Raw genomic sequence first — 27,279 nt, 5'->3', positions numbered from 1 at the left:
GATAAAGGCAGACCGGATAAACTGCAGACCACACCATCTGCAACTGCGCCATCTACCATGGGCCAAATGGTGTGCGTGGTCTGCCTGAACTGGATAACAAATCAATTCGGTGGCTGCTCGACACCTTCCCAAACTTCTAGACCAAGTCGCAGCCACTGCCTAAGGATGGTAAAAGGCAGAGCCCCTTGCACCTGGAGTGGCGAAGAAGGCTCACACGAAGAAGAAGAAGAAGAAAAAGAAGAAGAAGAAGAAGAAGAAGAAGAAGGAGAAGAAGAAAAAAAAAAAAAGAAGAAGAAGAAGAAGACAAAGGCTGGCCTTTCCCATTCAGGCCTTTCTCTTCTGTTAGGAGAAAACAATGGTGCCAAAAAAGAGCATGGAAATGAGAGTAGCTTTGTATTACAGTATCAACAGACAGCGTAAACAAACCAATACTGCAAAATTGACCTGAAAAATAAATCCCACAATAAATCCCACACAAGTGACCAGTTTTGCATTTACTGCCACAACAAAAATGCCTATGGAGCGCCACAGTTTTGATCCAAGAAGACAGCTTTAATTTTATCAAAGAAGTCGAAAAAAACTATTGCCTTCTTTTAACAAAAAACAGCTTAACAATAGACGAAAGACAATAAGATTTTACCTGAAGTGGATGCGACAAACTGAAAGGGAATTACAGTTTGTGTCACATTGACAGAGTTTCCAAATGCTCCTTGCTTACTTTCAACGTTCCACGTGATAGATTTGACAAGGTTGTTTACTTTAATACGAACTTTGACAACGTCGTCAACATGGACATGGTCTGACAAAATGATGGTGCGTTACATAACATTAAAATTCTTCTGGAAATCACAAAGTTGTTTGTTTTGAAAAAATTGACTGTTTTTTATTATGAAACAAAATGTTTTGAGAAGCATCGTTTAGCAGCATTTGCACATCATGACGATTGATTTGTTGATACTTGGGGTGAGTATTTTTGTTTTCTCGCCTACTAGTACAATCAGCTAAAAAGTCCACATACCTTGTATTCCTACACAAAAAATAGCATTGTTAATGTCAACCAAAAAAATATTTTGCTTCACATCTAAATTTTCTGATAAAAACTTCAAAAGAGTCCTTTCCCAAAAATAATATTTCTTTACATCTTTTACCATAATCAAATAACCCTGCAAGGTTACTTTATATGTTTTTGGTTCAAAAGAATTAACAAACTCCAGTTCAAACGCAGTTAAAGACTTGTATAAGCATTTTGCTTCTATCAAAAATTAGCAACTTACATGGAAAATGAAGTAAATTAGCTTCGTTGTTTTGGTAAAGTCTCAGAAGTACAGGAGGATTCTTTTTCATGTCGTACACTGTATTGTATCCAGTGAATTCTCTCGTTATGACGTCATCGCTTGCTTCCCATTCAAGCATAAAGAGAAACTGGTGTCTCCCATCAATGGGGTAGAGGTGGTGCAGTGCGTAATTTGTAATGCTGAAAAGTTGTCAATGAAGAGCTAAGCTACAAGCAAAACTGCAGATGGTTTTGCAAACAGTAAATTCGTTTAAATTCAATTTGTTCGCAATTTTCTGGTTGCTTTGGATAAAAAGCGAAGGTCTCAAAACGCATAAAAAACTAAACTCATCCTTTTTCAAAAACTAAGCAGTTTACATTTTTAGTGTAAAAATGTGTCAAAACAAATATTTATTTTTTTGTGAGTTTTTCATCAAACTAAACATCCTTTTACATCGAACAAAAATCTCAGAATAACATAATATGATATTAGAAATAATAAATTTATCCGTTTAATTTTTGTTAATGGTGGGATTAATGATATTAAACATTGTTTAGGCATTCAGCTTACCATGTTGGATTTTTGCAGAAAAATATTTTTACAATTTATGTTTAAAGTTAGACAAGACATTGCGTAGGCCTACTTTTTTGGATTAGGTTCATCTCCTATAATGTTCAGTTGATCTTGCGTGTACGATTCGGTGTCACCATCTTTCATCCACGTGATGTCAAGAGTGAAAGGTTGACTGACGTTGACGCTGAGAATGAAAAGCGAATTTCTTCCCAGGTAAGTTGGTGTTGTCTGTTGTACAAGGTTTTTGTGGTTAAAGCATTACATTGTTTCATGGTTGACATTACAAGCTCAAAATCTAGCTAGACCAACAGTAAAACTAAAAAATCGATCCAAATAACACGACTAATCGACGCTTTATTTTATTTAATTTTCTTATTTTAAATCCTCCTAATAATGAGAAACGATCGCCTGAAAGCTAAATTCAAAATTGAATTAAGAAACACAGACTCAAAAGCGAACATAAAAAAGACCCAAAGTTTACTCAGATCCAAAATATTAGTCTTTCTGTCTTTGTTGGAGACGAGTGCCTATCTTTTCATTAGCCAGAAGTGGGCAGTAGCACGATGCTTTTGTAGCGCCGCTACTTCTGCGCTACTTTTTTGGTAGCAATGTCGGCGCCAAATTTTTAATAGAGGAGCAGCTGCAGTAGCGATGCTACTTTTTATCCAAGGTAGCGGAGAGGAGAGACATTTGTTTCAGTCAAACTTTCACTACTTTATTTAAAGTAAAAAAAGAGAACCATTTTTAGAGATTTTTAACGCAGCGGATGCTCACCTCTGCTGTTAACTCATAGTATGTTATCCATGTTTACCCGGACAAGACTAAGAGACTACAAGAAAAAAGACAATCATTGCTCTCGTCATCCTTGACAAGTGGCTGTTTCGTGATGACAAGGTCAGAGATCTATTTTTCAGCACTTTACTCTCGAGAAGATGCCACGCCTCATGGATGTATTAGCTGCTTATCTCACAAGAATTTTTTTTTAAACTAAATGAAGAAAAAATTCAATTAAGTTTGAACAACAAATAACTAGATAATCTTGTATTTACTCACGGTCACGTCAAAGTATGTGGCAGCGTGTCGAACTTCAACAATTGCAGATATTTGCACGTGGCTTACGTCATTAAACGCGTCAACGATGACGTCATAAAATCCCCATTGTTTAAAATGGTAGCCAAACTGGAAACAAAAAAGCACATTGGTAAAAGACTGTCTAAAAAATTTAAACTGGTTTTCATGAGAACTTATTTACTTCTTTATTGGCGAAATAGCAATAGGTCAATTTAAAATCTGGCACGCAAGGTTGTTTTTTCACACTTGATAAGTATAGAAATCACAAACTTCATTATCTTTGACACTTGGTAAAGCTAGAAATCAAACACTTCGCTAACTATATTTAAATTAAATTGAATTTGATGGAGATAATCGCTAAAAGAAATATGGCAAAAAAAATGGAAATTCCAATGCCACAACGCTATGATGTGGAAGCTTCACCATTCTTCACGTACTCAATTTAATAGGCATTTGTTGGCCTACGGTTCTATCAGCACGGAAAGTATAGCAAACAATTAACAATCGTATGCAAAAACTTACCATTCGCACACAAGTAACTTTCGTAGATGTGATGAGATATTCTTTCGTTCCGCGACGTCTAATTTTCCATTGAAACACTAGATGGCTTCCTCTTCCGGTTATAGCTCGCCAGCTACCGGATGGTGTTTCGTCCAAAACCAACACTGAATCTCCCTGCAGATAAGAAATTAAAAAATATGGACTAAACCATGATGGCAACCATCTATATAAGTACTTGAATTGACAGTAATGTCAGCTTTACGTATAGCTTTTACATGGGTCAATTTTTAGTAATTAAGGCCGTTGAGAGGTTAATTTGGGCCAGATATCAATGACAATTTCGCTTGTTTTGTTTGTCGTATCCAGGTTTACACCTGGTGGTTAAAGATTTAGATTAAGTGGTCGGGAAGGCAAGAAATCCAATCCTCGTGTCCACCTTCAGGCACGCCATTAGGTGTCCTGCCAAAAACACAGCTACATACTCATGAGCGGTATCGAACCGGCGCCCTTTCGATTGCCGTTCCAGCGGTTTCTCGCTAAAAATGCAACATGGAAAAAGTTATTGCAACGTTTTCTTTAATTTTCTGGATTGTTTTCGGGCCTTAAAGTCATCCCGGGTTCAACAGTACCCACCCCCCTGTCATAGCCTACTGCTTGTAACTAAATCGTAAAACAAAAAGACCTACTTTAATTTTAAGTCGGGTCAACTTTTCTTGGACTGATACATAAGAAATAAACGAAGAAACAAGACCATTTGATGAGAAGTCATTTTTTTGTATTTTCCAAAGTCCAGGGGCCAAGAATGTGTGACCGACGGTGGTTGTTGAGTTGGCGGAAAATCGAATGACAGAATTAGCAGTGTCAAAAAATCTGACTGAAAAAGAAAGTCAAAACTTGTTGTTAAGGGACTCCTTTTCTAGAAAGAAAGTCAGATGCCGAGATCACTAACTATGAATGAGTTCTTAAATTACATCAAAACATACATCGGTGGGCAACAAGTTAAAAACTACCAAACGAACACAAAAATTAAAGCTAAAACACACCAACGCAATAAGATGTCTTTGTCGTCCAAGTGCCTTCACAATCTGCTTTCATCCAAAATTCATTTCTCCATCCGATTGTCAAAGGATGACGGATTGACTGCTCACAACATTGTTCATTTTGGGTATCTAAAGCCACTTGAATTTGTGCTGTAGCTTTGCTGATGCCAGAGGTAGCAGTGACGCGAAGCATACAACTGTTGGTGGAGTTGTACAAAATGGGGTTGCACTTCGGCCTTATTTTAACTGTGGGTGAAGCTGTGTACAACCTAACGGTGGATTTAGTTTCGGTGTCGTTGGGGTACACCCATTGGTATAACGTTCCGCCAGCCTTGTCGGGAGCACCTGAAAGCAATTCACTTTTGAATTTAGTGCTTTCTTTTGTTTAGCGCATTATTTTATCGATGTCATCATAAAGCGAAGTTGTCAACTTTGTTTTATAAAAGGTGTTTTAAGAATTTTTCTTTTTAAAACTGTAAATTTTTAGTACTGGGCTGCAGTCAGCAAAGTTTTATGTAAATAATAATATAAAGTAACAATATTAATAAACAGTTTACATAAAACAAAAAGCATTTAAATGAAACTTTGACCGACGTTGAAGCAAATAACTACAAACATTGCCGAGTATATTTTCAGCTATAGTTGATTTCACGTAATTTAATGCTATTATCAAAACTATCAGTCGATGCTCAAATTTACAATACGCAGTCGAATGCACTTAAAAAGTCATAAACGTTAAAGTCCTGGGTATAGGTTTAATATCAAAGTTATTTGCGTACAAAACCACATTATTAAATAGTTTTTTTTTACTTGTAGATAATCGTACTTTCACAAGTCGTTACCATGGCAATAAAATCTGAATACAAAAAAAAATAACAATTTTACACTTGTTACAATGAATGACCTAAACATTTTCTTAAAGACTTTCACCTTTAATTAAAGTTATCAAAATATTGTCTTTGTTGTTTAACGCCATGTCTGATGGCACGGTAGACACGAGTTCAATGGTAAAATTTTGAATAACTTTTCCAACAACAATGTCACGACGTTGCCGTAACACCATTGGGCCACGTTTTCTTCCAACAGTCACGTGATTTTTCGCTCGGGCGACCACACGAATGGAGCCAGGTTCCGGGAAAGGAGAAGTGGTGAAATTGAAGGTAGCTGGTCCTGCAAAAAATATCAATAATTACTTGTAAATAAGTTGAGAATGCTAAGTTTCATAGTACAGAATCCTTAGAGTCAATCACTCTCGAGTTTGGTCTATTGTGAATATTTCTAAGAAGTTTCTTCTAAAACTCAAACCAGAAGAGTCCAAAGTGTGGTCAGCGGGCATAGTTGACATGTTTGTGGGTAGGTATGAGTTAAAATCCCAATAAAACGGCGTTTCATTGTAATATTTGGAAATGTATTTCTCGGTGGTTTCTTGAGATTAGGCTATGCTCGCCATTAGCTTATTGATGTAATCCGGAGAGAAATTATCAAGCATAAAGCTTTGAAAGAATGGACGCTAATCACACTGAAAAGAACGCAAGTCTAGAGGAGCCATTTAAATAAGCAGAAAAATAACACTAAGATATAAAACATACCTCTCGTAGCTCCCGTTTTCTGCCTAAGGGTATGCAAGTGAACACCGATGTTGCAAGCTACGTCGAGTTGCAAGGATACGTGGCTCCCACTGTAACAAGATAAATCTATCAACGCAAGTCTTTATTTCATACAATGCAGATCACTATTTGCCATTTTGTTGTTTCGTTCAGTTGTAGGTGAGTGTAAACAAAAAAAAACGTTGTTAAAAATTTTCTTGCAATTTATTAAACGACATGAACTGAAATAAGTGTCAAAACAGTGAACTTCGATAAAGATTAATGAAACCCAGTGGAAGAAGGCTGCCTAGTCAGAAGGTGTTCTTAAACTTTTCCAACTTTTCCATCTTGCGATTCAGTTTCAGAAACAAAACAAGGCGATGTATTAGTGGGTAGTCTACAAAATACCAACTGCAGGATTACTTTTAATTCATTTTGCGACTCCAAAATCACAACAAATAAACCAATTTGGGGTCGCTCACGCTGTTTAAGAGGCCCGAGTATAATTAAAGCGTTTAGCAAATATAGGAACGAGAAAATCAGTGTATGATACTTGGTTATAATCTTCGGACCTTGCAATTGTAACAACGACGATAGCCGGTTCCCCAACTTCAAGATACTTTGGAACAAATAGCTGCAAGCCGGAAATTCTTTCTTCACTGCAAATCGGTTTGGGAGCTGATTTCTCCATGCGACTCAAAACGTTTTCGATCACGACAGTGACGTTTTTACACCCCACGAAAGTAGATCTGTAATATTTCAGCAAAAACAATAATGCTTCTTAAAATCGGAAACGTTGAGCAGCACAGTTTTTATTATTAAACAAACAGCTCTGAAAGTATAAAAACAATTTCAAAATACGTATGAATGTGATGACATAATCAATAATGTTGTACAAGCTACTTTGCTGCTATTCATCTGTTCATGGTAGATCGGAATCTCTTCCCTCCCAAAGTTATAAGCTGGTAATATTCACTTTTGCAGAAAATAAAGTAATTGAGGATAATTTCCTGAACTGCCCACATACTCCACCCATTAGACCTTTGCTTCAAGTGGTTTGTGTAGTGCTTTCTTGAACAGGCTACCAAACTAAACTAGCTGAGTTATTTATGTTTTGAAATATTGTAAACCTTAATTATGAGAATTTTGTTTTTATTTAATTTTTATTTTAGGTATCTTCACTATTTTGGAAAACAAAGTGCAAGTTTTCAAAACAAGTTAAAATAAATAAGACATACAGAGTTGCATAAAAGTTATGCATTGTTAGATAAAAAAAAATCAACTAAACATTAAAGAATATATTGGCAGAGGCGTTTTCTGTGCTACACTACACTAGTGCGCGTAGTGTCGCCTCTTTGTGTCAGATGTATGACAAAAAAATCCGCAAGCCTTTATGGAGAATGTTCGTTTCTCCGTTTCTTGGATAAATTGTAAACCAGAGAAAAAGTTGAAAGCCTGCAGTATACTTTTATATGATCAAAACAGTTGTCAGCCAAAACCCTCGCCACGTTCGAACCTGAATTGAAACGTTGTCTCATAAGGAGCGCTGTATCTCTTGTCATCTGTGAATGTTTTGTTGCCGATGTGCCAAGTGACTGAAAAATTGGAGCCTGAAACAAATGTTGCATCAGAATCATTGTAAAGAATTAAGATCAAACACATGGACTCACAGACTAACACATTATATCATTGCGTGTGGAGAAAGTAAACTTTGAAACGTTTAGGGCAGGTATAACTCACTACCAGGATAGACTAAATGTCATCTCACAAATATTCCACAGCGGCTCTCAGCAGGGCCTCTGAGAGAAATTTTCACTAGGGGTACGAAGAGTCATTCCGGGCCCCCCTCTCACTCTGGGCCCCCTTTGTCTTGGGCAAAACGTGTGATGTTTGCATAGGCGTATTGCACACCATACAACATTTTACTGCAGAATTGGACATTTGTGCGCAATAATAGTAGCCTATCAAGCTGCAATAAAACTTTTCTTTAATTTTAATAGGCTATGCACAAAAATACTTAACATGAAAGAGGATCAATATGTCATTTCCCTCATATGATATAAGCCTACCCCGCAGCCGGTCGTTTGGTCGACAGGACATTTGGGTTAGGGTTAGGTTAGAGTTAGGCTAGGTTAGGGTTAAGGTTAGTTAACTAACCCTAAAATAAATCGTTCTGTCGACCTAACGTCCTGTCGACCAAATGACCAGGTACCGGCCTACCCTGCCCTGCTGCCAGATAAGATAAGACTGAGCATCATAAAATACAAGTTTATAACAACAGAGAATGGCATTGGCCTACCCTAGATTAAATTCTATCCCATGCATCTGAATAATGACATAATGTAAGGTTTAAGTCGCCCCGATAGCTCAGTTGGTTACGCGTGACTTAGTAAACGAAGAAGCTTCAAGATCAAGCGGTGCTGGTTCAGCTTTCGGGGTGTGCGCTTGAGCAACGCATTCTAAGGACTACTGTCCATTTTGTGGCACCTAATGGATGTAATAATTCCCAGGTAACAAGACTTCAACAATCGGAAATTTCATTCTGCCAATCTCCGTAACCGGCCCTGCTTCAAGAGCCTTTATAAGTATGCGAAACAACCAGGAATAGCCTATCAAGGCTTTGTCAGTCCGAGGATAAAGGCATTTAAAAAAACTAGCGGTTTGGAAATTTTAAAAAAAATCCCGGATTTTTCTCAACCCTGCTTTTGCTACACTAATGCCCTTCCTCCCCAGGACAGGAGAATAACCAACTTTTGTGATTTAATTTAGGGTGCTTTTAACAAAACATGTTTGCACGTAAGACATTAAGTCACCACTTTAGATACCGTACCTAATTTCTTTCTGGGCCCTTTTGCTACATTACGGGTCCCCCAAGGACTAACTACTTCCCAGCTAGCGATGCCTGTCGTTTTTGCATTAATTCAACGTTTGCTAACGTTGGATCAGTGTGGAAGTGACGAGTTTAGCTGACTGGGGTTTAAAATTATCGCTTTATCAACGCAACTTTTATCAAAGCACGCTTGATATCTTCAAGACATAACTTCCCTGGGTATAATTGAATTTCCGAAAGATGATGATGTTGTTTTTGCTAGTTTGTTTTATTTGTTTTCGTCATTGTTTTCAGTGTCGTCAAGTTATAGCCTATCTATTTTGTGAGTCGTGCAAGGCCTATGGTGCGTTGCGCTTGAAATGGCTTTGCCCGTGGTAGGATTTCTTTGTGGGGTTTTCTTTGCCTGCCTTGCTCTTCTTGCTATGAGCTAAACGCATCAAGACGTGTTCCCCTTAAGACCATCAGCACTCTTGATAACGCACCATGGCCGATCTTCATAGCAACTGTCCATACAAATCTTAAATATATCAGCTAAAGCTATGTGGGCTAATAAAGCTATAGCCTAAATTTATTTGTTTTTTTTTGTTTATTAACATTTTCTTTTTTTTTATTTTCTTATATCTTAAATTTTTCTGAAGGTGTTGCGACCGTGCCAAATTTTTTTTTCAACTCAATAACTTACTTTGGTCACAAGCACGTTTTTAACGTTCGCGTTTTGTCGCTTCTACTTTTTTCTCGACCTTTGCTATGTTGACGTGTATTGTTTTGATATGATGGTCAGAAATAAAAACAACTGAACTGAACTGAACTGAATAACAACATTTATGCTTGAATCAAGTCGTTTAGAATGGTTTTAACCAAACATTTTTGAGCGTAAACTATAAAATCACAATTTCGGGCCCCTCAACAACCACAGGCCTGGGCCCTCAAGGGTACGCCGTACCCTCCGTACCCCCCTCTCGTAGGCCCTGGCTCTCAGTAAGATTAAATGTCAATAAACGTCATCACTTATTTTTGTATTTGTATCATTTAAAGACCTTATTGTGTTTATTGCACGCACCAGCATAAAATGTTTTACGTTTTGAAAAGGGCAAGGTAATAACCTAACCTTGTCCAATTTTCAGATCAGCATAGACAACATCCGTAGTACTGACAAACCGGATATCAGGTCGTAAGCCAAGTTTTACATTTCGGACACGATCCTCAACAGTGATGAGGCAGTACGCTGAATTGCGGTCATGGATCTTGCTGTCATTCACACGAACACGGTAGAACCCTTTTGTAAAGAACGTATGACGTAGTGGCGATGTACTGATGACATTTCCACGGCGTCGCCTGAGAAAAGAAAAACTTTTGTTGATATTTTAAACATAAGAAAAAATACAAATTTGGAAAAACGGTTTTAAGTGTGGAAGATGAAAATAGGTAACAAATCCCACTCCACTCGTGGACGTGCAGGCCACACCAACAAACTTTAAAATAATCTGTAACAACGAACCTAACACATACCAAACAAAAATTTGGCCTCAAGTTGTCAACCTCTTGATGGTGAGCCCTGGTGATTGATTCTTGCAATCAATCGAATGACAACAACTCTAGATAGCTCTCATAAGCAAGAAGAAAAAAAAACACTTATTTTTTTGCAACAATTTAACACGTCAGCTGTATGTAAAAAGTACCGATTGGATAGCTGGGAACATGCAACTCTTTTGTATTATTACAAAGTTTGAGTCAGCCCAACAAGCCAACTCATGAACTCACCACTTCCAAGCGGGCGAGCGTCCCTTTCCAGATTTTGACGTCATTGCGGATTTGCGACGACTGATCAACCAAGAGTAGATTTGATTGCCACCGTCCTTCTTAACAGAGAGACTGAAAAAGTATTGGTTGATAAAGAGCTCTAAATATTTCCTTTTATTTTACTTTATGTTATTTAATCACTCTAAACGCCATGTATCGGTTAATGTGCTAACTTTTTTGTTTAATGTAAGTATAATTTGAGTCAAATTTGGCCAAATAAAAAAATGTTCCATTGACAATCAATTTGACAACTTCCATCAAGTCGGAAATTTGATTCCCGCTGAAGACATATGGATATGCACCACTGACGATGAAGAAGATGAAAACAGCCTTTGCGTGGCCTTTCCTACAAGTAACTTCGAACATAGCTAACAAACACCAGAAATGAAACCAATGCCTTCACCACGTCACACGACAATCGTGTCTACCCTAGCGCCTAGCTAGCCCTTTTCAGGGCTTGCTCTAACCGTGATCTCGGCTAACATCGAAAGATTTTCTTCAGAAAAATCAACCATCCTTGTTGAACTCTGCAAAAAACACCAATGCAATGTCTTCTGCCCACAGGAAACTCACCGAAGTGCTACACACCACAGGCCAAGAATACCTGGAATTGACCTCGTCAACGAAATGCCTCATGGGAAAAATGGCAGTGCTATCTACGTAAGATCAGGATCACGCGGTAACTCAATCTCGTCCGATGATAGCAATAACACCGAATGCTTGACTCACCACCTCAATGGAATAGACATAACATCTGTCTATGAGCCCCCAGACAAACCCTTTATACCAAATGATCTAATGGTGCAAAATGGCGGCACGCCTAGCTTGTTTATCGGCGCTATCAACAGCCACAGCTCAAGCTGGGACTACAGAAACACCACTAAGGATGGAGAAGCTGTTGAAAAATGGGCTGATGATAACAACTTGCACCTAATACATGACCCCTAACTGCCTTCTCCTTTAACAGCGGACGGTGGAAGCGAGGATCAAACCCAGACCTCATCTTTGCAAGTGACTCGATCACTTCGGACTGTGTAATCTTCGATCCAATCCCACACACTCAATATAGCGCAATCTGCCTTCAAATCAAAGTAGTCGTCGCTCCAAAGAACGTCCCATATCAGCAACGATATAATTTCCAAAAAGATAACCGGAAGGGATTTACTTCGGATTTGGACTTCCACGTCACCCAGTTGCACGCGTCATCAGATAAATAGTCTGACTTCATAGAAGCTGTACAAAGAGCATCAAGAAAAAACATCTCTAAAGGCTGTAGGACACCTTACATCCCTGATCTGAACTCAGACTCAGCGGGTCTTTATGAAGACTACAAAGAAAAGTTCCAATCGGATCTTTACTCTCACTCTACAGTTGAAGCAGAAGAAAATGTGATGGCAGCTATCGCCAGCGAAAAGAGGAGAATGTAACAAGATATGATCGAATCCACAGATCTGTCTCATAGCAGTCAGAAAGCCTGGAAAACAATCAAATCGCTGTCGGCCGACTACACTTAACCAGACCATCATTACACTGTATCTGCCCATCAAATTGCCGTCAACTTCTTTTAAATGGCAAAAGCAACAACAGCATAAAAAAGCAGTTTAAACCTCAACTAAAGAAAGCTCAAAATGAACGCAACCCTAGTCTGACATCTCTTTTCTCGATTAATAAACTGAAGAAGGGCATTGAATCTCTAAAACAAAGTAAATCTGCTGGATTAAATGACATTCGAATAGAACAAATTAAACATTTCTCTCGGATGATTGCTAAAACTTTACAATAACTGCCTCTGCTTCAACCACATTCCTAAGCTGTGGAGAAAAGCCAAAATTATTGCCCTGTTGAAACTAGGAAAAGACCCAATTGACCCTAAAAGCATTCGCCCTATATCTTTGCTGCGTCATCTGTTCAAGTTGTTTGTTTCCCACCTGGTAAATCCTGCACAGGACAACTCCTGAATCTGACTTAGCATATACAAAATAGGTTTGAAAAGAGTTCCATCACTGGAGCTGTTTTTGTAGATCTTTCTGCAGCGTATGACATTGTCAACCATCGTCTCCTAATTTCCAAGATCCTCAATATCACTGAAAAATTTTCTATTCTTTAAGCTGATACACTCGTTGCTTAGCAATCGCCGGTATCTTTATTTTGGTTGCAAAAATAGTAGATAGAGACAGCAAAAAAATGGTCTGCCACTGGGGAGTGTTTCAGCCCCTATCTTGTACAACGTTTACACTAACGACCAACCAATCCATCTTCGTACAAGAAGCTTCCTATAGGCTGACGATCTGTGTATAACATCGCAACACAAATACTTCTCTTCCACGGAGAAAGTACTCAGCACGGCTCTGGACGAGCTAACAACATACTACACGGAGAACCGTACCTGCGTGCCAACCCCAATAAAAAACTAAATTTGCGCATTCCACCTCAGATCCCGGGATGCATCACGCCAACTAAACATTTCCTGGAATGGAACCAAACTGGCACATTATATCAATCCCACATACCTCGGTGTCAAACAACGTAGGTTTCTCACATACACGTCCCATATCAAAAAAGTAATAACTAAGGTGGCTTCTAGAAATAATATCTTACAAAAACTAGGAAACTCTAATTGGGGTGCTTTTTCGCATACAATGCGGTCAACTGCTTTAGCCTTATGCTATTCGGCTGCAGAATATGCCTGCCCAGTTTGGGAACGCTCGACACAGGCAAAGAAAATGGATCCTATATTGAACCATAGCTGCCGTTTGATTACAGGTTGTCTCAAACCAACCAACACCACGACGTTACACATTCTGTCTGTAATTGCTCCTCCCAACATCAGAAGAAGTGTGACCTGCAGAAAGGAAAGATCTTGTCAGGAAATGGATTTAAGACACCCACTATGTGGCCAAATTCTAGCACGCAGGCGATTGAAGTCAAGGAAAGTTTCCTTGCTCCAGTTGTCACACTGAGTCAAGATAAGGTAGCCGCCAATGTGTGGGTCCAACTGTGGAAAGAGGAGCTGGCAGACCGGCCAATATGGAACTTTCTCCCATGGAAGGCCTTCCTCCCGGAGAGCGTGAACCGTGGAAGTATTGGCGATGTCTCATCCGCTTAAGAATCGAACTGGTATTGAAAGATGTAAGACGTTGATGCGACACTGGGGATATTCTTTGAGAAGCACAAGTTGCAAATGAGGACAGGAGCAAACGATGCAACATCTCTTCGAATGCCCTGTACTAAAAGCAAGATGCTCTGCACAAGATTTAGCTGAGTTCAATGATAGAGCAAGAGCTTGCGTGATCCTCTGGGCTACGGCCGTGTGACATACGACGAAAAAGAAAACCACTGAGGATCTCAAACAAGGGTGAAATTCGAATCTAGCGTTTTCCATTTCGTTCGATATGGGCCTTAATTACACTACTTTTACAAATTTCAACATTTGCACAACGTAATTATAGTAATAATAGGAATCGAATAGTCTATCTTGGTAGAAAGATATGCAACGTACCTTGTAATTTTTCCAGAAGACACAATCTTTTCACAACCCAGCTTTCTCGATGTTATTCCATTTTTCCCAACAATTCTAATAGGTTTGCGTAACCGAGCGGCGATTTGACTAGTAGCATTTAAAATCTGCTCAAAACATAGCAAGTTAATCACATTTTTTAAACGCTTTACCGCCATATCAAAGTTTGTGCTGTCTTTAAGTAAGTCATACGCAGGAAAGGTAAGTAGACTACTGGGACCAGCGCAACAAACAAATCAAATAAATCGCAGAATTGTTATTAATATTATCATTACTTATAGATTAATTTCTTGCGTTATTCTGGCGACTGTAGTTTAAACTACCACAAGACGTTGAAATGATAACTGGCTTTTTATTTCCGACGTTTCATCAGTTTCGTGCTAACTGGCGAAACGTCGGAAATAAAAAGCTAGTTATTATTTCAATATCTTGTGATAATCTAGGCTACAGTCACCGGAAGAACGCAAAAAATTAATATATTTTTATAATTCCTGGTGAACAGTCCCATTCTGTAACTACTATCATCACTATTATCAAAATCACAATTATTATTATTATTACTACATACTTGTACGTCAATGTTATATCGACCGATTTTTTCATAAACGTGAAGAAAATAAAATTTCAGCATGCAGCCTTCATGGTAGCAAATTTGAAAGTTTCTGGAAAACAATTAATGTCATTAGTAACTTCATTCATCAGCAGGGGCATTTGTTTGTGAAGCATAACATATAGGTATGTTTACGTTTTGCCCGTGGTTTGTAATAGCTAACATTGCAGTAAGAGATAATGTAACGAGTTCAGTAGCGCACCCAGAAAAAAAAAATTGGGGGCTAATTCAGAAATGTCGGCCGAGTGATTTGCGACAATAATCCTATGCCCATCCCTTTGATTAATATTTAAAGGCACTCACGGCCCACAACCCACCGGTTGCCGATACCTGTGCCAGAGGTCCAGCAGAGCGTTCAAGCTCCCTTGGAAAAATATTGATTTAAATATTTGACTACGAGGCAGAGCGAATCATCACTTATGATCCCACAGAGTCTATAGAGAGTCATCAATAATTAACATTACAACTTCCAAACAACTGTATTTAACATCAATATTTAGCGTTACAATGTTAATAAATTAAATATTTGTCAATTTTATATTTTTTAGGCCTAAATTTTATAGGCCATGAATGAAAATTTGAATAAGAGAATAGCTATTGTAGAGCTCTTCAAATCGGACAAGTCAAAGAGTGATTTTTGCAAGGACTTATAAATTAACAGAATGTTGGTCTGGAGAACTCACAAAAGGCACAAAGAAACTGGAAGTGTCAAAAATCGACCTGGCCAAGGCAGCACTCGAAGCGCCAGAACTTCAAAATTGATAAAAGCAACCAGAGAAAAGGTGCGAAGAAATCCCAAGAAATCCACTCAAAAACTGGCAAAGGAGGCGAACGTGGCCTATGGAATCATGTTCACAGTTCTCAAAAAAAATTTGAAGATAAGCCTACTCAAACACATGAAGAAACAGTTGCTAAATGCCAATACCATTGAGAAACGTCTCTCCAGAGCCATAATGCTGCTCTCACGCATCGAAGAAGGAAGCACGCTGTCAAACATTGTGTTCAGTAATGAGAAGAAATTTGATGTCCAGCAGCATTTTAACAGTCAGAATGATCGTGTTTGGTCATGAGATGGTGACGTGGAACCCCAGGTAATCACTCGGAGACAAGGAGGCGGCATCCGTGATGGTGGGGGCCACAGTCAACGAATCAGGAAGGAGTCCATTGATTGTTGTGGATCAAGCAGTGAAATTAAACCAAGAAAACTATACCGAAATGATATTCTCGACGGTTCATTGCTACCTTGGGCAAAAAACACTTCAGAAAACATAGTTGGTCATTCCAACAAGATTTTGCCTCTTCACATGGAGCTAAAAATTGTTTGCCATTTGTTAAATACAGTTGTTTGAAGTTGTAAGGTTAATTACTGATAACCATGCATCTGATGTCATAATTTTACTTATTCCTCCGGTAATTATTCATATCTAACCTGTAAGCAAAAAGTATAAATGAAGAAAATACAAAAACTTCAATTTTGGAGGCGGGTTTGGGGAGGACTTGAGCCCCCTTAGCCCCATGCTGGGTGCGCTCCAGAACGAGTCTGTGCATAGTTGATTCTTTCATAATAAGTTCTTTCGTTACCTGTTTGAGTTTGAACTTTGCGATCTGGTGATCGGATACAGTGGAGAATTCTTGGCAACCATCTTTGGATACGGTGTAGGACTTATGTCGTATGGGCCAATGTTTGATCTAGACGTTGGTCAAATTTAAAAGTTCAAATACTGATAAGTAATGTTGATGAAACAAATTCTGAAATGATGGAATATTGTGCATCATACACAAACAAATAACAAATATACAAACAAAAATAACTATCACAACAGATTCCAAAAATATAGTTCAAAAATTAGGGTAGATTGTATTTCTTTTTTTATGTAAGCTTTCGTTACTTGGAAATCTATCTGTTTCTATCCTTTTGAGGTTTATTTGACAAATTGCAATGCGGATGACAAACGTGGTGCGGATAAAAATTGCCCACGAATTTTACCTTTGCTTTTGTGCAATAATCAAATAAGAAAATGTTTTAAATGGCAATAGCCGTATGTCTTTATTCCCTTATGCCAATTCAGTCTTTTCATGTGGTTGACGTCGATACTAGGTTGCCAGTTTGGTAGTTTTTCCGCAGAATTGGGCTACATAGTTTGATTCTAGTGTAGATTACGAAAATAATTCGGTAGTCGCGAGTTGCGGATTTTGGGCTAGTTTTGATTTTTGGTTGCCGTTTTATGATTTATAATTTAGAAGTGAGCTACTTGTTCAACTTTACACGAGAAAAGAGCGTGCGACTATTTTTCAGATGTTTGCTGGTTTCATTCAAGTGATTGATGATGTTTTTGGAATTTTTGGTAGGAATTCTTGATAGATTTTAAACAGACCTGGCGATGCAAGCACAAAGTTCTTGTAAAAATCCCACTACCTACTTAACTGAAAAAAGATTTATTGCACTTGATGACCTAATGCGAGAGGCTTTGGAGCAAGAAGTTGTGCCTAACTGGTCTCAAATTATCAGAAATATTCAGCAGCAAACAAGTCATCAATATGCTTGGATGTTTAAATAAAAAATGCTGATGCTCTTAAATCTTAATGTATAATTGTTTTCGTTGTTGTTGTTAACAAAAACAAATTTTATTTCACGTGTCTTAAGTGTCTCGAGCAGTAGCGATTGAGTTAAGCTAAATCAAACTTGAATTCAGATCAATCCATTACAATTTAAGCTGCCAATTTAAAAAGCGATTACCGGTAATTAAAAGCATTATTAAACAAACTGTTTCATTGTAATTGTACATTTTGGGAAAAAAATAAATGCAAACTAACTAGTTTTTGGTTTGTGCGCATGAAAATTAGCGAAATGAAAAAGTGTATACGGTTGTTTTAAAGGTGAAAAGCACTGCTTTTGTTACATTTGAACCGGAGGATGTCCTGACTGTGCTGTAACATTGAAATGAACTGTTGCATTGCCAGTTTCTAATTTTTTTTTACATTGCATTTACACTGTTTACAAATCCCATATCAGACCGCACTTTATTGACCTCATCCACTTTAATTGCTATTTCGTCGCTTGTTTTGACAGACAAATGTCAATATGTCAACCAATAAATTGTTTTTGAGCCAATGATTCTGCAAGTGTTCATTTTCTTGCTTGAACTTGCTGTGCTCTGGCGTACATAGAGGAAAATTTCACATTGAAACACTGAACAGAGTTGGCAAAGCATAGAAAAACAGAACAATGTTTTTGTGTATTCCATTGCCGCTTTACTTTGGAATCATTGACTCTGCTCAGCTTTTACTTTTCAAAGATGCTTTTCATATTTTTTGTTTCTTCTGTAACTCACATCCAAGAAAAACAAACAACTGAGACTCATCAGCAAATATTGTATGACAAAGCGTTGTGTTATATCTTTACCAACAGCAGGCACACAACTTTAGGTTTGTGATGGAAAGCACAGTTGTGATAGGTCCATAAGCCCAATTTTGTATCAACTACTACATGTTTAACGCAAATCAAACAAAATGAAAGACTATGTCATCATTTTGTTGGTATTGGACGGTTCTCTCATTTGGCTACTACGCCCCTGACCAATACTTAGTGGTCAATAAACTACAGTGCATCATGCATGATTTCCACAGAATCGCGACTCCGTGCATCTGGTCCTCAAGTGAGGGCACAAACTGTATTTCTCTGCACTGGCGTTTACCTAGTTGTTTTGACTTAAAGTATATAAATGGTCTTCCTAATTGAACATAAAAATTTGCAGAGATTCGTGTACTTATCTTTATATGTTATGTTTGAGATGCATTTTGTAATGATGCAATCAACAAACAAACGAATTTTTTCTTACCTTGCGCTTCGCTTGAATCGTTCGCTTGGCATAAAATATTGAGATGGACTTTTTTCGAGAGCTTGTTGTAAAGAATTTCCATCTCCGAACCTCACGCGAACTTCAACGTTCTCTTTCAAGCTGATGTAAGCAATCGCCTGAATTTGTTTTGATCATGGTTAGGTATTAGCTGTTAAAAGTAACTACTTATGACGTTTGATTGAAAAAATTTAATTCCATGCACGGTTTATTGTATTTGCTTTGCTGGGTACGTACTCTATTGGAAATCTTCTCTACTTTGTGAAAACTAGTAACTAGTGTAGGCTATACAGTTAAAGAAAGTCAGATAATATAAGCCATGAGCTCCATAAGAATATTCCAACCGTTAGAATAAATAAGCAAAAAATCTAAAAAAAATGTTCTTACACGAAAGCAAACTTTGGTGCCTTTTTTAAACGTTCCTGGTGGCAAAGTTGCAGTTGGACGTGTGGTAGTGGGTGAAGGAGCAGCTTGAGTAGAAGTTTCATAAAGCCATGGAGGAAGAGGATACTGAGGAGAAGGACGAAACATAGGTGGCAGTTGATCTACTCGCTGGGAGAGATGCCAAGTTGGAAGTGAGATGGGGCACTTTTTGTCACAACTTTCTAATGTAACGGAAAGATCTCGAATCTCAGGTGCAACCACAATCACTGATATAAAAGCTGTATCGAATCCGGTTGGATTTGAAGCTTTTACAGTCACTTTACACAAGCCTGGTTTTGTGAACCGAAATACCTGCATAAAAGAAAATCCCTCATTTTAATTAGCAATGGTAACGTTATTTTAGAAGCATTCTCTCTATTTTTTGTCTCTTGTGATTGCTTTAAGAAATTAAAAGTGCAAGAGCTTAAAAAGCTTAACACATTGAGAGATCGAAAACTAGGCAGTATACTTTTTATTGACTAAAAATAAACAGTATTTCGAAAACAATTTGCACATTATTTTCTGTGTATGGATGTTTCTTTTGATACTGTTGCATCAGTAATTAACAAAGTGAACTCTAATGGAAAGCTTACTTGTGTGTCGGTTTGACAGACGGGAACCTTGCAGGTTGTCAGGTGAGGTCGAGATCTTCGCGTTCTCAAACCGCAGAAGTTCCACCGAAAAGTTGCATTAACTCCTTGAGCTAGGACAGCTTCGAAAGTCATTGGTTCCCCGACCACAACTGAAGTAGTTTCCAGATCTTCAATGCTTAACCCTGGAGTGAACAAGCAAAGATGATCTCATTCTTTATACCAAATATAGGGAAAATAAGAAGAGACAAAGTTTTAAATTACTAGGTCTTTGGTCGCCTTTCTTTCAGCAGCTGCTTTACTCAATTTGTTACATCCTGGGTAAAGATGAGGATTGTTCTTCTGCAATCAGCTTCAGCGGAAGGTTGAACAAGGATCGCATGGCTGAAAAGCGAGCGACTTTTATCTGTTATTTCATCCCACTACTGGAACAACTAAAGTAGCGTAAAATAACACAAAGAAGCACATAATACAGTTAAAAAAAAATTGATTTATAAAATCCTAAAAGAATCGAAAGATACCTGTATGATCGGTTCCTGGGACTGTAGCGAAATAACATTTTCGAAAATTTAGAACGTTTTCTTTTATTGTAATTCTTATTCTCTTTCATTAGCTATTAATTCAAAGCTAACTGTATTCTTGACGAACCATACAATAGATGTCCTGCTACTATGCTTTTGTATCAGCTTACTTGTTAAGATTCCACACTCGAAGATTTGTTGACATATCCAAGCCACAATATGTCACAGCCTTACTAGCCTACACATGATAACGGTGAAAACCAGATTTACGTTTTACAATATGTTGAATTTCTTATTATAGGGAGTTATAAATGAGTTTGAACTGCACTAAAATTCTTTTCTTGGAAGACTTGCGTTGGTGTTTCATATAAACAGTGCTGTATTCGTAAAGAAAGCACAGGGCATAGGGGAAGGTGGGGCAAGCTGGGACAAAAACATTTAAATAGCCATATTTTAGGTAATTCTCAATGGATCCCGATTGTTTTTTATACACGGGCGTGCAACAACTCATAGATGTTCCAAATCAAACTTTATCAAAATATTCTGAGCAATGGCTGAGTTATAGCAATTTTTTATTTTTTGAAAATTGTTCCTCTTTGCCCCCCATCCGGGGCAAAGAGGGACAGTTTCTTTTTTTCCCTGAGGTTTAAATTTTTGAATATTGAAGGCTCAAAACCAAGAAATTTGTTAGAATAGATCAAAATCAAATCCTACAAATATAAGTTGTTTAATGATTATAATAAGCTAAACCCATGGTCTAGGCTTAGGCTACAAGCATTGGAATCACCATCCAACAGCAACCAAGCAATTAAATAACCACTTCACTGCTTCAGTACATTTATTTATTCATAGGCCTAAGTATTGCCACAGGCAAGATTGACTTTGGGTCTATATTAAAACATTAATGGAAATATACATACACCTCCACTGTCCCTGCTTGCCCCATTCTGAATGACCCTCTTTGCCCCAAGCTAGTCCATTAAGAAAAATTAACTTAGCTTGCTTTGTCTCAAACCCATGACCTAACAAAACATATCATCACAAACTTCAAATATTACAGTAATAACTGGCCATTGTCATTTGAAACATTTCGCCCCGTAACACTTCATAAAACTCAAAAAGTTTTGTTTCAACTTTTTAAAATTTAGGTGCAAAACCGACTATCAACAACCGCTGTCACCTCAAATCATTTTTTGTAAATCAAATTACATCTGGTGCCAGTCATGCAAACAAAGTTTCCGATGAAAACTTTTTATTTTAATTTTATTTTGTACTTTAGGAGAAATTTGAATGTCCCTCTTTGCCCCGCGTCCCTCTTTGCCCCACCTTCCCCTACTGTCAGATTTGCTAAAATGATAAAGAATACACAACTTGCAAAATACTGATCTTTATTCTGCCATAACATGAATTATCAACATCAAAATTGGACGAGAGGTGCAAAATTATTTATTTTTGGAAAACCGGAGGGCATACTATATAGTTGCTCGAAAAAGCAGAGAGTATACTGCGTATACCGCCGTATGCCCTCGAATACAGCACTGCATATAAACAAGCTGGCAATCACCTGATGATTCGTTGATGTAATTTGGTGTGCACTGAGGGACAACCATGTGAAACGTTATATCGGACACGCGAAGCCCTTTCGGTTCTCTTGCCACCACTGTTACATAACTCCTAAAGTCCTCTGAAGATATAGCGTTGCGCACAAGAGCATCTGAAACAAAATGTTACATTTCAGAAAAATTATCGAAAATACTTACCAACATTGTTTTGTTGATGCCTTTTTGTATAGATCAATAAATATCGTATAGGTGATGATATTTACTAACATAGTCTAATACAGGGGTTCTTAAACTTTTTTTTAACGCAGACCCCTTAAAAAATTGGTTTGTGAACCTCCTTTATGGAACCATAGTGAACCTCCTTTATGGCCTAGTCCGAGAAACTTTTTTGATCAGCATGAATTGGACATAACGCAATAAAATTAAAATCAATTGGTAACAAGATTTATTTCTATTTGAATAAGGACCTTCTGATGATCCTCCTTTTGGGGTGAAACATGCTGTCAAGGGTTTAAAGCAGTGGTTCCCAACCTGGTGTCAGCGGACCCCTTGGTTGTCCGTGAGAAAGCATTTGGGGGTCCGTGATTACCTTGATGAATTTTGGAAACAAAAACGTAAAGCGATCTTTTTATTTTCATTTCTCTCATTAAATTTGCTTACGTTGAAAAAGTTTCGGCATGGCATTTTGGGTTATCTTAATATTCAAGTAGGCCTATACTGCTGACATTTCTTGAACAATTCATTTATTTTCTTATTTGAGCAACTGTTTAACCTGATATTTGCCGCAGGAGTCATAGTGGCAATGCAATATGACACAGTAGGCCTACAGTAGTTGAGTAGCATAATTATTACAATAGTCAACAGTATGTTAATTGAGTTTCAGGCAAAATTTAGGTAGGGGTCCGCAGAATTAATAATTTGTCTAAAGGGGTCCGTGACAACAAAAAGTTTGGGAACCACTGGTTTAGAGAGCAGTAACTATGTTTGATTTGAGGCAACAAAATTTCTGTTTTATTAAATTTAAGAAATAGCGAATGCAGATGTGTTTTTCAATATCTTCGATTTAATTTCATTAATGTGAAGGATGCTGCTCTTTGTCTTCAACAAGAACATGAAATTGCGGCTTCGTCTTTGATAGGGCAACAGCAACACGCATGTCATCCTTTGGATCCAACCGGTTTCGACTCTTTGGTTTGATAGTTACCAAGGAAGAAAATCCTGACTCACATAAATACGTACTGCTATTTTGCATTCATCAAATGCACAACTATCTAACCTCTTAGTGTTATTTATTAAGTAAGAATCGATTTCGCTATAGTAATAGCATCTTCAGCTTATTCAAATAGATACGTAGTCGCAAACGGGATTATAGCAGCCATGGCTCTTTACCAAAAGAGGATATGCATACCCCTTTCACAATCTTAATTAATTTAGCGTAGCTGATGTCTAGCTTAGCTGCAACTAATAAAATTTTGCAATGTTCAAATAGAGGCAAAAACAACAAAGTGGAAAGTGACATAGCCTAATAAACGTACGTAACAAAAACAGTACAGTGCGACAACAGTTATCTGGAAACGCCAAACTAGAAATCATCAGCGTTGTTTGAACTTAATCTCTTTTTCTTTTGAAAAATTTATTCCACTTTTAAAATTATACACTAAGATTTCCATTATGCCTTCATGGACCCCATAAAACTAGACCGCGTAGGCTACCCCTTGGGGGTTCACGGACCCCAGTTTAAGAACCCCTGGTCTAATATTTCTGCCAAGTTATAGGCTTACAACTGTGTGACAATGGGCTATTAGGAAACGTTGAATACCACCCAGCAGTAGCACGTCATTAGCACAACCGATAACCGATTGCAAGCGCTTAAAACTTCATACAAGGAACATCAATAAAAATGAAATATTATTGTTTTACCTATGACGTAAAATGTCGGGTGCTTGTAAACGTGTTCTACTTCTAGATTCCCTTCAGTCCCAACGATATCCACGGTATACTTTCGTGGCAGCGACTCTGTGTCAAGCGAAAGCGAAACGGATACTTGATCAAAAGAAACGTTACTGAAACGTCTCAAACCTGAAAGAAACATTCGTTAAAAAAAGCTGTAAATCGACATTGTTTTGCATTCGGGTATCTGCTTAGACTAGAGATCGAAAGTTTCCATTCAAAAAGAAAGCAAGAAAGACATTTTTTCTGTTCACCTTTGCACAAGAAGATGAAAAAATGCATTCATTGCACCTTTTCTCATTCATTGACGTGCTGGTACTTGTAAATAGTGCTATCTTTTTCGTTCTGGACACATTAATGACAAAAAATCAAATGATGTGTTATGACCTCTTTTGTGTGAGCTCTTTAACCACAACGTACAAAAACAATGACATCGATTTATTATTTAGGAATGGTGGCGACATATGTGCCATTGTGCATATGACAGCTTACCCGTTGGAACAGTAGCTTCTGCAGCTAACTTGACTTTGACACGAATTTTTATAGTTTGATGTTGAACTGCTTTAGATGGTATTGTCACTACAGCACTGGTTATGTAAGGACCAACGGTGGAAAACACACTGTAAGCGCCTGGTCCGCCGCATCGGCTCAGTGGATTCTGTTCGCAACTGAAAAAAAGGGAAATATTTGATGTAACCGCGAGAAACTTGAACCTCTGTTGTGGCTAGCATTTATCTCTCTTTTATTCAATTCTAGTGTTACGGAATAATTTCAGTTTATAATTATTATAGTTTATAATATAGCTACATTTAGATAGTGAAAATCTACTGAAGGTCTTGAGGAGGCCCTTCTGAGTCAATTTGGCCAACACCTAGTTCTGGTAAGCCTGTTTTGTACATTAAATCTTTTAAAAGCACTTACCCTGTGCTGCAGTACGTTTCTTCAACATTGGTTAACATTTGCAAGGCTTTACCACAGTAACAAAACTTTCCAGTCAACAAAGCGTAGTTGAATCTGAAAAGTAGTAGGCTACGGTAGACAACAGCATGGTCCAATAGGGCGTGTCAATTTACTCAAAAATTTTTAATTCAATATGACGGGTGTTAAAAACTTGTAGTTGGACTAGAAACTTCGCTAAATATATTTTTTTTCAAAAATAAATGACGTCTTGCTTGGTAAATCGTTCCCTAAAAATTCAAATATTTGACAATTTTTCAAATTTTACCGACCTCTAAAAATTTTCATTTACAACTTGTAGGTTCTGTGACGTCATAGTTTGCTTCCTTTTGAAGCTTGCTAAGGAGGTGTGAGACGTCAAATGAAGTACTATGATATCATAAAGTGCAGAAATGCTAGCAAAAAAACTCTTATTAACCAGCAACTTTTGCCTGCTGCGATGACTGCAATTAAAGTAGGTTAATTCGATTTAATTCAATTACTGTAAGTAAACTAAACTTAGAATCAATTAAACTTAGTATCGGTAGTTGTTGATCAACTAACTTTTGTAACAGTAAATACTATTGCTGTATGACAATTTTTATTTCAACGCATGCCAAACTATCAGTTAACAGTAGATGTTAATCAGAAAATATATTTCGCACTTGCTAGTGCATCTTCAGATCAGAACTGAAGATGCACTAGCAAGTGCGAAATATATTTTCTGATTAACATCTACTGTTAACTGATCCCTGGTGCTTTAGCAATTGAGGTTTTAGCTTTGAGATATGGACCAGGGATCGTTGCAGAACAAGACTAGGTCAGAAAGTGAGGCAGACTGCGACTCAGCATTGCTAATCTTCTTCATCGTGTGTCACACGGCCGTAGCCCAGAGCATCACGCAGGCTCTTGCTCTATCGTTGAACTCGGCCAAATCCTGAGCAGAGTACCTTGCTTTTTGGTCAGGGCATTCAAGTAGAATCAGTAGATGTTGCATCGTTTGCTCCTGTCCGCATTTGCAGCTTGTGCTCCCCATGGAATACCCCCAGTGTCTCATCATGGATTTACACCTGCCAATACCAGTTCTTAAGCGGTTGAGGTATCGCCAATACTTCCACGGTTCACATTTTCCGGAAGGAAGGCTCTCCATGGGTGAGAGCTCCATATTGGCCAATGTCGGTCCGGCTGCCAGTCCCTCCTGCCATAGTTGAACCCGCACATTGGCGGCGACATCGTCTTGACCTAATGGGACAACTGAAGCTAGGAAACTTTTTCTTGACTTCAGACGCCTGTGTGCTGGAGTTTGGCCATACAGTGGGTGTCTCAAATCTATGTCCTGACAAGATCTTTCCTTTCTGCTGGTCACGCTTCTTCTGATGTTGGGGGGAGCAATTCCAGACAGAATGTGCAGCGACGTGATGTTGGTTGGTTTGAGACAACCTGTAATTGCTGATCATCTGGTTAATTTTTTGAAGGAGACTGGAAGTGACAAAACCCTGCAAGCAGTTGGTGGTGACTCTACAAATGTCAATACTGGTTGAGAGGGGGGGTTCAATGCACTGGGTTGAAGTTAAGCTTGGTCGAAAACTAAACTGGTTAGTTTGTGCACTTCACACAAACGAATTGCCACTCCGGCATTTAATAACCTGCTTGGATGGAAAAACTTTATCTAACAACAAATGGGCTGGAAACCTTGGGAAAATGCTAGATAACGCAACTGACTTGGAAATACATCAATTCTTTTCCAAGATATCTATTGGAGAAGCACTTATTCAACTTGAAGATAGTGTTGTAGATAATCTTTTGACTGACCAAGCATATGGTTACAGGATGACACAGGCAATCAAAACTGGAAATCTTCCCTCGGATTTGGCTCTCTTACACATCTTACACTGTCAATCATGCTAGATGGTTGACCACAGCAAACAGATTTTGTCGAATATGGGTTACGAAGCACAATCTAAAAGGAAAAAATCTCAAAAATTTGAAATTGATTGAATATATTGTTGGTGTCTATTACCCTTGTTGGTTTCAAATTAAAGTCAAGCACAATTGGATTGAAGGACCACGGCATATTTTGTTTCAGCTTCGTCTACTTCAACAGCAAAACAAATCTGTCATACAAGCAGTTTTGCCGACAATCAAATGATCAGCGTGGTATGCATTTAGCGAGATGATAATTCAAACTATGTTGTGCTCAGAAGATATGGAAGAAAGGAAAAAAGGTCTGGAAAAAATAACAGCAATAAGAGGCGGTGACAGAGTATCCAGTTTAGGTGATGACTCTGTTCGTCCTAGAAAGACTCCCACAATTAACATTAATGCAACTTCTTTGATTGAATTGATCGATTGGTCAACAGAAGTTTATGAGCCTCCTTTAACTGCTATGCTACCATTGGAAGAAATCAAAAAGTTTGTTGATACGCCAATGAAAGTCCCTGCCACGGCCGCTGTAGAAAGATGTGTAAAGATGGTGACAGAAGCTGCAAGCCGAGTTTACACCCACGAAAAGAGAGATAGCTTTGTAAGAGTTCAACAAGCGCGTCGACAAATTATGAGTAAAATTGAATCGAAACAGGATTTAGCTTAAATGACAATGCCTGAAACTTTTTAAAACTATTTTTGTATTTGTGAACAG

The 27,279-nt window shown here is 38.0% G+C and overlaps 1 protein-coding gene across 1 annotated transcript in view; it reads right to left on the bottom strand.

The window, feature by feature from the left end:
- The window catches only part of LOC145780611 (uncharacterized), an 88,796-nt gene extending 64,132 nt beyond the window's left edge, over nucleotides 1-24,664 (bottom strand). Inside the window, exons 1-23 of the mRNA XM_082592236.1 lie at nucleotides 24,627-24,664; nucleotides 24,198-24,373; nucleotides 23,676-23,834; nucleotides 21,758-21,907; nucleotides 19,676-19,857; nucleotides 19,047-19,394; nucleotides 18,642-18,778; nucleotides 16,384-16,491; nucleotides 14,761-14,854; nucleotides 14,175-14,299; nucleotides 10,637-10,747; nucleotides 9,984-10,210; nucleotides 7,562-7,655; nucleotides 6,618-6,794; nucleotides 6,049-6,137; nucleotides 5,390-5,629; nucleotides 4,568-4,804; nucleotides 4,106-4,293; nucleotides 3,441-3,593; nucleotides 2,901-3,026; nucleotides 1,918-2,075; nucleotides 1,275-1,474; nucleotides 641-799 (exon numbers count right to left, since the gene is read on the bottom strand). Of these exons, the coding sequence (XP_082448362.1) occupies nucleotides 641-799; nucleotides 1,275-1,474; nucleotides 1,918-2,075; nucleotides 2,901-3,026; nucleotides 3,441-3,593; nucleotides 4,106-4,293; nucleotides 4,568-4,804; nucleotides 5,390-5,629; nucleotides 6,049-6,137; nucleotides 6,618-6,794; nucleotides 7,562-7,655; nucleotides 9,984-10,210; nucleotides 10,637-10,747; nucleotides 14,175-14,299; nucleotides 14,761-14,854; nucleotides 16,384-16,491; nucleotides 18,642-18,778; nucleotides 19,047-19,394; nucleotides 19,676-19,857; nucleotides 21,758-21,907; nucleotides 23,676-23,834; nucleotides 24,198-24,373; nucleotides 24,627-24,664 (3,676 nt within the window). The remainder of the gene's footprint in view (nucleotides 1-640; nucleotides 800-1,274; nucleotides 1,475-1,917; nucleotides 2,076-2,900; nucleotides 3,027-3,440; nucleotides 3,594-4,105; nucleotides 4,294-4,567; nucleotides 4,805-5,389; nucleotides 5,630-6,048; nucleotides 6,138-6,617; nucleotides 6,795-7,561; nucleotides 7,656-9,983; nucleotides 10,211-10,636; nucleotides 10,748-14,174; nucleotides 14,300-14,760; nucleotides 14,855-16,383; nucleotides 16,492-18,641; nucleotides 18,779-19,046; nucleotides 19,395-19,675; nucleotides 19,858-21,757; nucleotides 21,908-23,675; nucleotides 23,835-24,197; nucleotides 24,374-24,626) is intronic.
- Nucleotides 24,665-27,279: the final 2,615 nt, after the last annotated feature.

Source organism: Aplidium turbinatum, chromosome 12 (assembly GCF_918807975.1).
Source record: "Aplidium turbinatum chromosome 12, kaAplTurb1.1, whole genome shotgun sequence".
NCBI classification, from domain to species: Eukaryota; Metazoa; Chordata; class Ascidiacea; order Aplousobranchia; family Polyclinidae; genus Aplidium; species Aplidium turbinatum.
This window is presented reverse-complemented; position numbering and strand designations above follow the sequence as displayed.